The 15,715-nt window shown below is 45.5% G+C and overlaps 1 protein-coding gene across 1 annotated transcript in view; it reads right to left on the reverse strand.

Annotated features, from left to right (window-relative positions):
* Window positions 1-15,715, reverse strand: part of LOC146008266 (alpha-sarcoglycan-like) — a gene marked incomplete at its 5' end in the record, with an annotated part of 44,874 nt that overhangs the window by 22,243 nt on the left and 6,916 nt on the right. The window contains 4 exons of the mRNA XM_083147376.1: window positions 12,566-12,764; window positions 14,654-14,726; window positions 14,803-14,951; window positions 15,373-15,495. Of these exons, the coding sequence (XP_083003502.1) occupies window positions 12,566-12,764; window positions 14,654-14,726; window positions 14,803-14,951; window positions 15,373-15,495 (544 nt within the window). The remainder of the gene's footprint in view (window positions 1-12,565; window positions 12,765-14,653; window positions 14,727-14,802; window positions 14,952-15,372; window positions 15,496-15,715) is intronic.

The following is a 15,715-nucleotide window of genomic DNA, read 5'->3' on the forward strand; positions in this document are numbered from 1 at the left end:
CTCCCAGCATTCCCAGCTCTAATACCCGAAGTGATTCCAGTGGTCCCTGCTGCATGTCAGAGAAAAGTAATTGTACTTTAATTGCATTTTCCCAAAGTAACATACAGTATATTATAACAGTGAATTAATTATAGTACTTATCTATACTATATAATAAAACAATAAAAATAATACCTGGGTATTAATTGTTCTAAGCCGTACTGCAGTATTATTACTAGTGCACACGTTGGGGCCCTTTTAAAGTAGTTACATTTAGTAGCTGAGGTAGGATGAACTGCACTGTATATTATAAACATCATGTTTCCTTCTGTATTTGCTCGGCTCCATAAGCATAAAATAAGTAAATGTCTTTAATCAGAGTCCTCCGGCAAATATAAATGCTATAGAATGTGTAGCAGAAATCTCATTGCAGGTTGCTGTAACTGTCCATAGCAACGATATATCTAACATCCTATATCTCCATATAATTGATGAACCCTCCAGCTACCGATAGTGCAGGTGCGTATATCTTTTATAAAGAATACAGAAAGATTGTAGCAATATTAAATAATTGTCCTCCATATCAATCCTTCCGGGTCATACTGTATATGAATAGTTCCTGTAACAGAAATATACTTATTGGTGCTCTTTATATTAGCTGTGGTTTGAATACCTGTTTGAACTGTTTCCTAGCTTATTACTCTGTATCCTATTTCCAACATGTACTGTAGTTACATATGTTTCCATTCAGTCTGCTATTCATTTCATAGGGCAGTATTCAATGAGAAAAATTCTCCGTGCATGGCGAGAGATTTTTTCTCTCGTTATGCACTCGCCCTGTTCCGGAGGGCTCGCTGCCACTCCAGCTCCCACTATTCAATGTGGTTAAGACTCGCCGCCACTCGCAGCGAGTATTAACCCCTGCAGCGGACGAGCGTCCGCGGCAGTGAGCTGGCAGGGAGCAGGGGGATGGAGGCAGCCAGGGAGATTAAAGTCTCCCTGGCTGCCCCAGAACATATGTGGAGGGGAGGTGGGCTCCCCGGGACCCAGGCAGCACAAGCTGCCCCCCCCCTATAGCCAGCGGGGGACCCAGTATTCACTGCACCCGATCGTGCATATGTAATGATCGGGTGCAGTGAATATATGAATATCTAATGAAAGGCTCGAGAGCTCTGGCCCCCTGCTAGCTGCTCTGTGTAAAAAAAAAATTAAAAATAAAAATATATTTTTTTTTTAATTAAATATATATTCACTAGGTGATTCATCGCGCCCTACGGGCGCTCTTCACACCGTCGTAAGGGGCTGCGCCCCCTTAATTTGTGAACGTTTGTATATGAGAAATATGGTTAGAATTGTATGAAAGATGCCCTGTATTGCAACTTAGGTGTCCGCGAATCGCGGGAGGGGGGGGTCGCGGAGGGTGCCGCGAATTGCAGGAGGGGGGGTCGCGGGGGGTGCCGCGAATTGCAGGAGGGGGGGTTGTGGGGGGGTGGATGCTGCGAATCGCGGGAGGGGAGGGATTGCAGAGAATCGCGGGAGGGGGGTTACGGAGGCGGGGGTTGCGGCGAATCATGGTAGGGGGGGTCGCGGGGGGTGTGCCGTGAATCACGGGAGGGGGGTCACGGGGTGGGGTGCCGAGAATCGTGGGGGGGTGTGTGTGTGCCGTGAATCGCGGGAGTGGGGGTTCCGGGGGGGGTGTGACGCGAATCGCCACAAGAAAAAATCAACACAGAAAGGTCAACACATGTAAATGTTGACATAAGCGTGGCACTTCATTGGTGTCCATGTCGACACATGAAAATGAATATGAAAACATTCAAAAAATGAAAAAAAAAACTTCAAAAACTCATGTCAACCTTTTTCATTGTCGACCATAGCTATGTCAGTGTTTTCCATGTGCAATTTAATTCTGGAGCTGCCGCGAATCGCGGGGGGGGTGCCGCGAATTGCGGGAGGGGGGGTCGCGGGGGTGGGTACGCGAATCGCGGGAGGGGGGGTTACGGGGCGGGGGTTGCGGCGAATCATGGGAGGGGGGGTCGCGGGGGTGTGCCGTGAATCACGGGAGGGGGGGTCACGGGGTGGGGTGCCGAGAATCGCGGGGGAGGTGTGTGTGTGTGTGCCGTGAATCGCGGGAGTGGGGGTTGTGGGGGGGTGGGGGTGGGTGACGCAAATCGCCACAAGAAAAAATCAACACAGAAAGGTCAACACATGTAAATGTTGACATAAGTGTGGCACTTCATTGGTATCCATGTCGACACAAAAAAACTTCAAAAACTCATGTCAACCTTTTTCATTTTCGACCATAGCCATGTCAGTGTTTTCCATGTGCAATTTAATTCTGGAGCTGCCGCGAATCACGGGGGGGGGTGCCGCGAATTGCGGGAGGGGGGGTCGCGGGGGTGGGTGCCGCGAATCGCGGGAGGGCGGGGTTCACAGGGGTTCCGGTGGGGGGTTGCCGCGAATTGCGGGAGGTGTGGGGTCACGGGGGTTGCCGCGAATCGCGGGAGGGGGGGTTGCGGGGGGGGGGGGTGACGCGAATCGCCACAAGAAAAAATCAACACAGAAAGGTCAACACATGTAAATGTTGACATAAGTGTGCCACTTCATTGGTTTCCATGTCGACACATGACAATGAATATGAAAAAATTAAAAAAATTAAAAATAAATCTTCAAAAACTCATGTCAACCTTTTTCATTGTCGACCATAGCCATGTCAGTGTTTTGCATGTGCCATTTAATCCTGGGGCTGCTGCAAATTGCGGGAGGGGGGTCGCAGGGGGGGTGCCGCCCCGAATTGCGGGAGGGGTCGTGGGGGGGTTCTTTTTGCAGCGAATCGCGGGAGGGGGGGTCGCGGGGGGTGTTTTTGCTGCGAATCGCGGTAGGGGGGGTCGCGGGGGAGCGGGTGTTTTTGCCGCGAATCGCGGGAGGGGGGGGGGCGCGCGGGGGGGAGGTTTTGCCGCAAATCGCGGGAGGGGGGCGCTCACCTGGTGGCTGTGGAGTAGCAGTGCTGGGCAACATGGGAAGGCAGTGGGTGTCTGGCACTGTCTGTGGGCTCACTGGGCTGGTTCTCTGTCACATACCTCCCAACATGACCCTCTCCAGGAGGGACACAATGCTCTGTTTCTAGACTTCCCCTTAATGTATGATTGCCATCACCTGTTTTAAACAGGTTAATTTCTCAGAAAGGTGTTCAGCACAGATGAAGGCAATCACACATTAAGAGGAAAGTCCAGGAACAGAGCGTTATAGACACAGACACCCACTTTGAGTGACAGATGTAGCCAAATATATAAGAGATGTGCTATAAGAACATGAATAAAAATAACATGCCCCTTCACAGAAAAAAAAATCCTGATTTTTTTACACCAAAATTAGAAAAAAAAACCTTTTAGTTTAAAAGTTCACATTCCAGTTCTCCATGAAAAGATGGAGAATTGCTACACGGAGAGACACGGCGAAAATCACTTAAAAAGAAATATCACATTGAATAGGGTGGTTCACTTTTGGAGAGCAAAATGCTCCTTCCAACGCGAAAATAGCACAAACTCGCCATAAAACACGGCAAATTTTTCTCATTGAATACTGCACATAGTATTACAATTATTATTTTACTGTAGTTATTTTATCCTAAGGGCAGGATTGTTGCTTTGTACTCCTATGATAATCAATCATAAGTGCTCTCTCCTTTATAAGTCTATTAGCCTTTTTGTAGCATGTCATTTTTTCTTTACATGTATAGCTGATAAATGTAGAATAGATACAAATATATAGAGCATCCAGAATCTACAGCTAAGTCACTGTTTAACGAGGGCTGCAAGTCGATGCTGGCTTTGTGACATTTATGCTATATACAGTTAGGTTGGAGCTGCAGCTACAGACTATTGCTCCCTGCATGTTACTTGGGAGGGGTGTGTCTGTCTGCACTCTGTCGTGTGAACTGTCCGGGATGCAGTTAAAATCCCGGCGGTCGGGATCCCGGCGTTCAGAATCCCGACGCCGGAATCCCGACCGCCGAAATCCCGACACATTCTCCCTCCGTGGGTGTCCACGACACCCCTGGAGGGAGAATAAATTAGTGTGCCGAGCGTAGCGAGGCACTGGGCCCGCTGCGTGGCGAGCGCAGCGAGCCCGCAAAGGGGGGCGATCCACGTCCCCCCCTTGTCGGCATTTCGGCTGTCGGGATTCCGGCGTCGAGATTCTGAACGCCGGGATCCCGACCGCCGGGATTCAGTACTGGATCCTCTGCCCATTACAGACCTCTCCTGTAGTCTTCAGCCAGTCCTCAAGACAATTGGCTGGCCACTTCCCTGACTCCTCCCTCAATGTCTCTATATTGGTGGGCAGTGTATCCAGGCGGTACTATAGCAGAAGTACCCCAGCTACTTCTCCCAGCTGCCATGTCACAGCTCACCTCTGTCCAGAAAGTCAACAGTGGAGCAGCCACCACCAATGAATATCACCTGCCCACGGTGTAGTTGGCTCCGCCCACACCTGCCACGGCTCCGCCCACTTTTGTCACTGGCTCCACCCACTTTGTCCGCTGACTCCGCCCACTTTTGCCACTGCTCCCCAAGGCCAGCAAGCGAGACCTGGAGGTAAGCGCCAGCAGGGGACTTCATGCTGGCAGGCACTGCTGCCCACACAGCGCTGGGGACTCACAGCTCCTGCTGCGATCCCAGCTCCCCTCTCTGACTCCTCCCCCCATGTGCCTGGCCGCCTGTCTACAGCTCAGATGTTTACAGCTCCGGCAGGCCAGGCACAGGGGAGGAGCACTGGAGGAAGGGATCTCAAGACTGAAGTGAACGTCAGCTGCTGCTAACAGCTCTTATATAGCCTTCTCCAGTCAGCACATGACCTCTACTGCCCAGTGAGAAAGGGGTCAGCTTTCCCGCCTCTGTCTCGAGCTGCAGCTGTTATATTGTCAGCTGCTGAGGGCACGTGAGGCTTCTAGATCCTTCTGTCAGCACTGGCCACCAATGTGCATATATACATGAAAATAACCCTATAATCACTGCCACCAATTTACGTCCATAAATTATAATGTTAATATATCATAGCTTAACATTTACATATACAATTTACACACTATATCATAAAAGTATTTACACACATATATTTATACACAAGTATAAATGTTTAACCCTTAGTTGGGGTTACAATAGTTGATCAGTCTTCATCATCATTAGCGTTCAACATAAGAACATGGGACATTTGACTACAGAAATAAAGAGCACTGGATTTTGAGCCAAAGACAGCTGTCAACCACATTAAGAAATTAAGGACATTTCATTGGCCCAAGTTAATGTAACAGAATGTTGTGTGTTAGGATTTTGACTGTTACTAGATCAGTTATATATTAATATTTATTTACTTTACGTTTATGGTATAAAGTGTCGACGGTGTCTAGGTTGACACCAAAAGGACGACATGCACAAGGTCTTCATAGGAAAAAAAGGTTGGCTCAAGAAAAAGATCGACTTATAAATGGTTGAGTTGACACATGAAAAGGTCAGTGTGAGTGTTTCATGGTTTTTTTGATAGATTTCATCACATAGACATATTTACTGTGTCCCCTCACATGGTGCTCACCATGCTTCAGGTAATGTGCATCGCTCCACTGCAATTGGCACACTTTACCGCCGTAAATTGGATTCCACATTGATTGGAAAGTACATATGAAATAGTTCAAAAAAGAGAAAAAATACGAAAGAACTCATGAATACCTTCTCATGTGCTGACCATTGTCATGTTGATCTTTTGTTTGTGTTGACCATACAGTATTCATGAAACACTCTCGCCCCATCGATTGAATACCCAGAAAACATGCATCCTAGTTAGATAGATGCAGTGTTGTATCTTCGGGTGGAAGGGTAGAGATATTCTATTTGCTAAAGCCCAGACATGTTATCTAAAAGTTTTTTTATTAAAGCATGTTGTTTTGTGTTCACAGCTGCAAAGTTGTTTGGCTCTATCCCATGAGGCCTGCTAACAAGTGGGGACAGGACAGCTCCAGTCTGGGGACCACTCAGAATACGCTGCAGCAAGCAACAGTGCTACCATGACTACAGGTGGACTGTGAGATGGGACCCACCAGCATACCTCCCAACTGTCATGATGTTTGCAGGACAGTTTTTGGGACTGTCCCAATGTCCCATCCATGGGCAGCAATGTCCTGCGGTGCGGGCAGTGTCCCATGACAGCAGACCATTGTGGAGTGGGTCCGAGCTCCGCGGGTAAGCCGTGATGGCTGCGTAACATCACACACAGCCACTGTGACCCTAAACATGGCCGTCATGCACCTGAATTCGCAGCCGGTAATGTGCACGCAAATTTTTGCAGGCACATTGCGGGGAGGGGCCCGCTGAGTGGGTGGCTTTGTCCCCCCCCTCCAACAGACTACTGCCGCTAGTTGTAGCTTTGAGAAATTTTGCAACACTGCGACTGAGTCTGAATCTTACCCACTCTGTGCATACTGTATACACAATTTCTATTTACCGGAGAGAGTGACAGGGGGCATGCCAGCAGCTGGGCATCCCCCCACAGTGACAAGAACAAGGGAGTTTGTTTGTGTCTACCGAGCTTTAACTTTGTGAGTCTGGAGTCCTGCTAATTCACTGCAGGCTCCAGTCCCTGTAGACTGACAGTGATATCTATATGTTGTGTGTTGTTTATATAATGTATACACACACACACAATATTTATTTTACACACACCACAAACTCCATCCAACTAATATGAAATTGCCTAATGATGGCCCTTATTCTGGTCGACTCGCTTGGGCGCAAATTCGCACCCTTTCGAGTCAACCAGAACCCACCCCCTTTGCATGCCAGGTTCGTTTGACTGGCATGCGAATGGATGTTATGCATAAACAACCATTTGCATGTCAGTGGGAAACTCCCCCAGCTTTCAATGGTCGCTGACCCTCGAATGATGGTGAAGGCACACACATTTGTAAGGGTGGTCCAGACCACTCGTACATATGTGTGTAGATTTCAAGGGAATTGGGTGGGCAGCTGACATCCAGTTATGTCAGCTGCCTGCCCCCAGCACGTGCATCATGAATGCATTAGCACAAGCATGTCCAAACTATGATCCTCCAGCTGTTGTGAAACTACAAGTCCCATCATGTGGCACCCCAACCTGGGGGTACCCCGTTTCATCAGGACACCAGCATACCCTTCAACATGACCCATTCAATTAGGTACAAAATGCTCTGTTCCTGGACTTCCCTGCCAGTGGCAGTTGCACAGTTGGGGCTCCAGCACAGTCCAATATTCAAAAAGGGGAGCCACACCTAATGCCACTCCAAACATCACTGTCCTGGACTCACTGGCAGTTGATGTGGCTCCCCTCTTTGAATTTTGGACTGTGCTGGAGTCCAACCTCTGTAGCTGCCACTGGCAGGGAAGTCCAGGAACAGAGCATTTTGTACCTAATGGAATGGGTCATGTTGGAGGGTATGCACCAGCCTTGCAGTTTCCCTCAGGAGGACAGTGCCAGAAGGGTTGCTAAGCAACCATAACATCATGGAGCCGACAAACAGCAGGACCCAAAGGAGTTTATTACCCGGCTCACCAGAGGGCCCGAAGAAGAGCTCCCCAAATTGACTGACAGCTAACAGCGCCATCTTGTGGCGTAAACTATAAAGCACGGTACTTGTTTCCTAGCACGGCCACAATCGCGTCCATCGTGTACCTTAAAGTTAAGGTACACGATGGACGCGATGGACGCGATTTCCTTTGAAATCAGGTCCATTTTGCCGGCAAAGGCAAAATCGGGGGCATCGCGTTGGTCGCGTGCATTAACATGGCCCCCGACGCGACCGACGCGATGGACGCGATTTTGCCATAGGCTTCAAAGTTAAAATATTTTTAACATTGAAATCGGGAGCATCGCATCGGTCTTGTGCCATTATAATGGCACAAGATGAGATGGACTTGATTAAGTCCATTTTACATAGGAAACAATGTGAAATGGGCCAATATGACCCATTTCACATTGTATATGGCCCCGTCATGGTAAAAAAGTTACGCAACCCCATTGTGAGCGTCACCCCACGATTGACGCCAACCCGAAGCGTGGCGAGCCCGCGAGGGCGGCGGTGCGCGTCCTCCGACCTGTTCATACCCCTACTATCCACGTCGGCGTGGAGTTGAGAACATAAAGTGTGGCGAGCGCAGCGAGCCACCGAGCCCGAAGCGTGGCGAGCGCAGCGAGCCCCGTGAGGGGACGCGTATACCTGTGAAGTTATACGCGTCCCCTCGCGGGGCTCGCTGCGCTTGCCACGCTTCGGGCTCGGTGGCTCGCTGCGCTCGCCACACTTTATATTCTCAACTCCACGCCGACGTGGAAAGTAGGGGTATGAATAGGTCGGTGGACGCGCACCGCCGCCCCACGCGGGCTCGCTGCGCTCGCCACGCTTCTGGTTGGTGTCAATCGTGGGGTGCCGTTGAGGGGGTAAAATTGGGGGTCTGGGGAATACTTTACATTGAATCGAATGTAAAATAGGGTCCCAGGGGCCCTATTCACATTTGATTCAATGTAAAAATCGGGTCGATCTCATCGGTCGCATCGCATGCGATGGGACCGACGCGATTTTTCCGACACGATCACCCCGATACAAATCGGTGTGACCGTGCTAGGAAACAAGTACCGAAAGTACTTCTGTTATACCTGTTCTACCAAGGACATTACAGTTTTTCCCCTTTCTTTTGGGACAGTGTCCAATCACACTCCCTTTTCTAACTGAAGAGGATTGACCGCTGGAGGGCCACAGTTTGCCCATGCCTGCATTAGCATGTGTACGCACAGCATTTTCATCAGAACACCCATGAAATGCTGGGCGTTTACATTTGCTAATGGCCCAGGCCGGCACCCCATGCCCTTCTCCACCACCCGCTCGAAAGGCAGGGATCGTGCACTCGTGAACAGATTTTGCGCCGAGTTTGCATGCTCCCAGCGTATACACATGCGCAGACGCAAAACATTGGTCCCCCATGCAAATTTGCACCAGACCAAATCAACCTGAATAAGGGCCGATATCAATTATTTAAAGAAAGAATTGATAGATTTTAAAAACTGAATGACAAATACAAAATGAAATCCTTGCTATACAGTATGTAAAAGTGCTAAAAATTGATCCTTGTGAGAATGGTGGTAAATGCTTACTTTCTGGAAGTGGGAATTAAGCACATTATATTGACTTATACTACATGATATGGCTGTAAGTGCTAAAGCTAATGTTGGCTATTGCCCAATGAACCTTTCTAAAATGCCTGTTACAGTAATTACAGTAGTGCACGGTGAAAAAGCATAGCATTGTAGGGATATCTCTGTTTGAACCTTTTAGCAGATACATGTGGTAAGGGTGGTAAGGGTAGGCAGGGAAGACAGAGCCTGTTATACTCCAGAGATTGATTATAAAATAATTAGAATTATAAACAGAAAACATTTATAATTTAGAATCATAATCTCTATCAAATTTGTATTATTCTAAATATTTCCTATCCAAATATATCCCACTGTACAGTATAAACGGATCCGATACGATTTCCCGGCGGTCGGGATCCCGGCGGTCGGAATCCCGACACTGGAATCCCGACCGCCGAAATCCCGACAAGGGGGGGACATGGATCGCCCCCCCCCCCTTGCGGGCTCGCTGCGCTTGCCACGCTCGGCACGCTATTTTATTCTCCCTCTATGGGTGTCGTGGACACCCACGGAGGGAGAAAGTTTCGGGATTTCTGCGGTCGGGATTCCAGTGTCGGGATTCCGACCGCCGGGATCCCGACCGCCGGCAAATTAACCGCATCCCATATACACATATCCTCCTGACCCCTGGCCAATATTGCTGGGTTACTATATCATATAGCCACCAAGAACCTTTGCAATCTTATTGAACATTATGCAATATATAATACCTATCATTATGTATATCACTACCTATTGCAGTTTAGATTCAGTGACGTACCTATTAAATATGCTCCCCCCCGCTGCAAATTTTGGCAGTCTAAATGAGTTGAGATATTCCCATATACAGACTGGTTATCTACAAATACTGGACTGTTTGCTTTATTCAGATCTGCCTCATTGATTGGGACATTTCTCTCCCTAATATATAGGGGAGATTAATACCTACCTAAATACGGGGTAAATTTTATACAGTCTTTTTATATATATTATTTGTGCACATATGCTTATGTGATTATATTAATTGACAATTAACTAGATTTAATTGTGAATGATAGGTGGCCACCTTAAGAAACATATGAGCATTATAATTTCAATGCATACTTTTATTAATATTGTATTTTTATTTTTAGTTCTAATACATTGTTATATTTATTTATTCATTTTTATAAATACAAAATTATTTGATAAAATTGTGTATAGTAATAATTCAGAGCATCAGGCACCTTTTTAAATTAGCACAGAATATTGGATTTAGTTCTTTTTCTTTGCAGATGGAGACCTACTTATTGTAGGATCACCATCTAATTAGGCGTGATTACACAGTCACACCACCATTTCTGCTGCTGAAGAGATTTAAAGTTTATGGGATTTATTGCCCAATAAATAATAAAAAAATATATAAATTCAACCTGCCTGAATTTTGGCAGTGCCTCCGCCTCCTTTAGCATCCTCAAAAGTTTGGGGGCAGCCATTTTCTGAGTGTCACATTTTTTATTGGCAGCAGGAGCCGGGAGAGCAGGTAGATCCGGGACTGCTGACTGATGCGCCGGCGGCCGGTCCCGGGCAGGTGGCAGCGGGTAACAATAGCCCTGCAGCCCCACCATGGGGGCTGCGGGGCTATAGTTATGCCACTGTTTAGATTATAAACTTGCGAGCTGGGTCCTCCTACCACTATGACTGGATGTAACTACCCAATTTGTTTTATCAGTTTCCAATTGTAAATAGCTAAATAATTTACTGCACTATATAATAAATAAATAATAGCCAAAACTCACCACCAAATCAGATATGTGGCTCTGATGAGTGTGGCATAGGGGTCCGACAGTCGGGATTCCGACAGTCATTATCCCGACGTCGGGATCTCAACTGGCCGGACCAAGACAGCATGGTGAGTGCAACTAAGCCCCTTGCGGGCTTGGTGGCTCGCTACACGAGCCACCTATTCTATTCTCCCTCTATGGGGGTCATGGAACCCCACGAGGGAAAATAGTGGGTGGCCGTCGGGAACCCGCTGTAGGTGTTTTGACAGTCGGGATCCCGACTGTCGGGACCTCGTCCGGCACCCTGGCCTGATACTAGCCATCCAATGACATCACCTCATCTCCCTGCATATTAGATATTCTTTTTATTGTGATACTGTTTAATTTTTTTTATTAGCCCATTAATTAGGTGGAAAGAATCCAGACATGGATTCTACCAGCAATAAGCTCAACATATCTCATTGTACAGTAATTGTAAAAGCATTGCGCCAAGAGATGTCCAAGCTGGCTGCATATGGATTCTGTTGGCGAACTGGTCCAAACATTTTTAAAATGTTTTATCAACATTGACATTGACATAGCAGAGCTTCAGACAAGCAATGACCATGTTTTAGCGTGTTTGAGAGGCAAGAGAGCATATACAGGAGATGGATCTTAAATGGGGTAGCTGCCTCATACAGCAGTGAACAGGCTTTGGGTGGGATGTACTACAGGAAAAATGTTCTAAGCCCCTCATCCCAGAGATCCAACCCAGAGGGTAATGTCAGTTTTTTCTGCTTGCTACCAGAGATGGGTCCAAATGGCCACCACTGCCCTCTGTGCATGCATGGGACTCCCAGGGGTGGCAATACTCAAAAGTCTTAGCTTTACAAAGAGGAGCTGTTTTTTGAAGCGCTGCCCTAGCAATACAAATAACATAAGTTAGTACATATGCAATTGGTATCAATGCAAAGTGTGGCAGAATGTACTGCCATGGGTTAGTACATAACGCCTTTTGACTTACTTGATCTACATTTTATATATTTTTACCATTTTACTTACAAATGGTAATATTTGATTTCTGCCACCAATATATTCCACCCAGTGAGAAACTGATAGTGGCTTCCCATGAGAATCGCTCCCTATTAATTGCAGCCAGACAGGGTGAGTTGACCTCTGCCTGTGAGACTGCCAGTCCGAGCTGCAATTAGAAGAGAGAGCACTACCCATGGAAAGCCACTCACCTGCTATAACAGCAGTCCTATCTGACTTCAAGGGACGCAGCCAATGCAGTCTGCAGCCTGCTTGTAGACTTACATGCTTGTGCAGGATTACAACCCCATGCATGTGAAAAATTCAGATGGACAGACCCCTGGGAAATACAGGTAGGAGAAGCTGCTGCTTTAACGTGAAGGCTGAAAGCCAAGGTTTCATTTCTACAATCAGGATGACAGGGTTTCCTTATGGAAATATTTAGATTTCCCAACTTAAACAAAATATGGTGACATTTATATTATAGTGTCAATAGCCATCTTATGCACCAACTTGCCTGACATACTTTGTAAGAGTATCTCACTATAACAGATTGTCAGGGGCATTGGGTAGTAGTAGTTTTTGAAAGGGGCCCAGGAAAAAGAAAAAAAAAGAAATACCCCTCTTTAAGTCCTGGCAGTGGAAGCGGTACTCTGCCGCCCTTGTCCAGCGCTGACGTTATGTTAATGACAGAAAGTCGCTCTGTATTCCAAACATCCTGTAGGGGAACCTGGAAGTTGTGCTGGGCCTCTGGTAGAAGCATTTCTTCCACGTCCAAATTCTGAATCATGAATTCAGCCTGATATAGTGGTGGCACTTCTTGAAGTTGAAAATGGAGATGAACAAATTATTAATGTGTGATAAATAAATAAATGGTATTAAAGTAAGGCTTAATATGATCTGAAATTAGATGCATACAAAACACAATGTGACTCCTTAGTACAGATGTCTGAAGGATCATGCAGAGTAGTAATCTGATTTGACGGACATGCAAAGGTGGTAAGTATTGTGAAACTAACAAGGAAATTATAAAGTGTAAGAGCTGGCAGATCAATAGGATAAACAAATGTATTTAAGGCAAAAAACCCTTAATCAAATTTAGGACAGGCCATTGGTTATTGCTGTAAGATGCACCGAATTTTGAATTGCTCATTGGAGGCGTTTTCCTGGGCACATCTGCCTTTTTCCACCCCCAGATGCCTACTTCCTGTCAATCACCTTGCGAAATATAGAAAAAGTTGCAGGACTTACTTGCAGCCATGCGATCAGGTCTGAACCGGGCCCACACAGTGCAATCTTGCAAACGAGTGAACAATATATATATATATATATATATATATATATATGTATCCCCAATATTCCAACTTGCGCTAAAGCCTATTTCACAAAAAATGTATACAATGCGTCACAATTATATGCTTGGCAGCCTCACCACTAAGTTCCCTGAGGGATAGGGAACGAACAAAGACCAATATTTTTACCCAATAGTGGTATGGCGCCTATAACAAAGTCCAATAGCAATCTTGCAATATCCACATCCAGTGAAGTAAAACAGAAGGTGTTTTTCCTATACTTTGTTTATTTTTCTTCACAGGATAGTCAGGTAAAAAACGCTTGTAGAAAACCCAACGCGTTTCGTCTCACAGAGACTTCATCAGGGGAATGACAGTCTTGTAATTCCTTTCTTCTTTATATAGATGTTCTCCAGAATAATTTAATGTAAGGACATGATATTCCTTGAACCTATAGTAGGAGTATACATCTATATCTGTTGATATGTTTTGGAGTAGGTCTATTATTGTGGCCTATAATGAAACAGGTCTTGGAATTCCTGTCGGCCTCCTCTATATCGGAGTTAAAAAAGTTTCCTATAATGAAACAGGTCTCAGAGTTCCTGTCAACCTCCTCTGTGTCGGAGTTAAAAATTCCTATGATGTAACAGGTCTTTGAATTCCTGTTCGCCTTCTCTAATTTGAACTTAAAAGATTTTACCTAAAAATGTGGATGACGATCCCTCATCCAAATAATAATAGCAAATGAATCTCCACTGGGACTTCTGAATGCTTCAGAGAGGCTAGCAGAATGACAAAATTTCTATAAAAGAAATGAAACGTTGAAGCCATATTCTCGTGTCTGCCATCTTTATTTCTTATGAAGAGTCGAGAGTTCCGCACATTGCTGCTATATATATATATAATGTATCATATTGATCACACTAAAATGATCACTGACGTCTTCATTGGCTAAATCAAACTGAGATATTGTTAGGACATACGGTTGGTCGTACACACTAGACAACATGCACCAGATTGATATGTTTTGGTTGTCCATGAAACAGGGACAACCAAAGTTCGTAATGAAGTGTGGCAGCATGCATTCACGGTTACACACTAACCAATGTAAAAGATTTATCATTCCGAAACAGGAAATCCTCCCGATATCGCTTCAGTGTGTACCGGACTACAAGCAGCATCAACACAACTCGCAAGCTGATGTTAATGCACACACAATCTCTCCTTGCCATCACTGAGTTGTGCAGATATAACTTTGATCAACATGTTGGGCCAATCATAGGGCCCATTATCAATACAATAGGGACAAGTACAAATAATGTTTTTGCAGAAATTAAAATAAAAGGGTATGACACATCTGAGGCCTTGGTACTTTACATATGTTTTACTTTTCATCTGAGAGCTGGTGTCACTTACCAGTTGCAGAACGAATGTGGAAAATGATCTTTTCTTGAAAAATATCAAATGTGTGCCTGTTGTATACAGATACCTAAAATAAAAAATTTAGCAATAGATTAGACAGGCCGGTCAACATGTAATCTATCGGCAAAGTATCATTATTTTACTTTTATAACTTCTCTCCCTGGCTTGGTCGGGGATCCATACAGATAAGCGCTGTTCCAGGGAGAGCGCTGGGTGTAACGCAACCATTGCGGCAGGTCTGGGAATCCTTCCAAATTAGCCCGAAAGGTAAATGGGTGAGTACGGAGATTACCTGAAGACAGAAATGACAGGATGGAATGAAATTGGGACCTTAGCCAAATAGACATTAATACAAGTTTGTTTTTACAGAAATATAAAATATTTTACTATTTTACATTTACATTTGTTCAAAGCCTTCTCAGTACTTATATGCCCTGAACAATCCTCCCAACCTTGGGCATAATTATAGTGGGTGCAATGGCTGCCATTGCTAAGGGACCCAGTTTGCCTGGACACTGATAAAAGGAGACTGATTTAAAAAAAAAAATTTTTTAAAGATATAAGAGCTTCTAGGAAAATGATGTTTGCGCTGACATACTGATTATTAGAAAGTATTGCTTTATAGTCTCATATTAACTTAAATATTGATCAGCCTCAAATAACCTCTAACAGGTCTATTTGTACACACAAAAATAGATCTTTCTTTCACTCACCAGATTTATTTAGGAAGTGTTGTTGGTAATCCTCAGTGTTGAGCTGATGTACGAAGATGGTGCCCACTGATGGATAGACATTCTGATCACAGAGACAACCCACAAGAGACAGCCAGATGGATGCTAGTCAGGAAAATAGAGAGAGAGAAATATTGAGAGAACTAAGCAACTTAGGAAAACGATTTCTGCTGAACTCCAATCCACTGCTTCTATCAGGACAGTGGTTCTCAAACTCGGTCCCCAGGACCCCACACAGTTCATGTTTCTCTGGTCATCCGACAGGTGCACTCATTACTGACTGAAACATTTTAAAAGATCCACAGGTGGAGGAGACCTGCAAAAC

This window comes from Crinia signifera, chromosome 6 (assembly GCF_055691185.1).
Source record: "Crinia signifera chromosome 6, ASM5569118v1, whole genome shotgun sequence".
Taxonomy (NCBI): domain Eukaryota; kingdom Metazoa; phylum Chordata; class Amphibia; order Anura; family Myobatrachidae; genus Crinia; species Crinia signifera.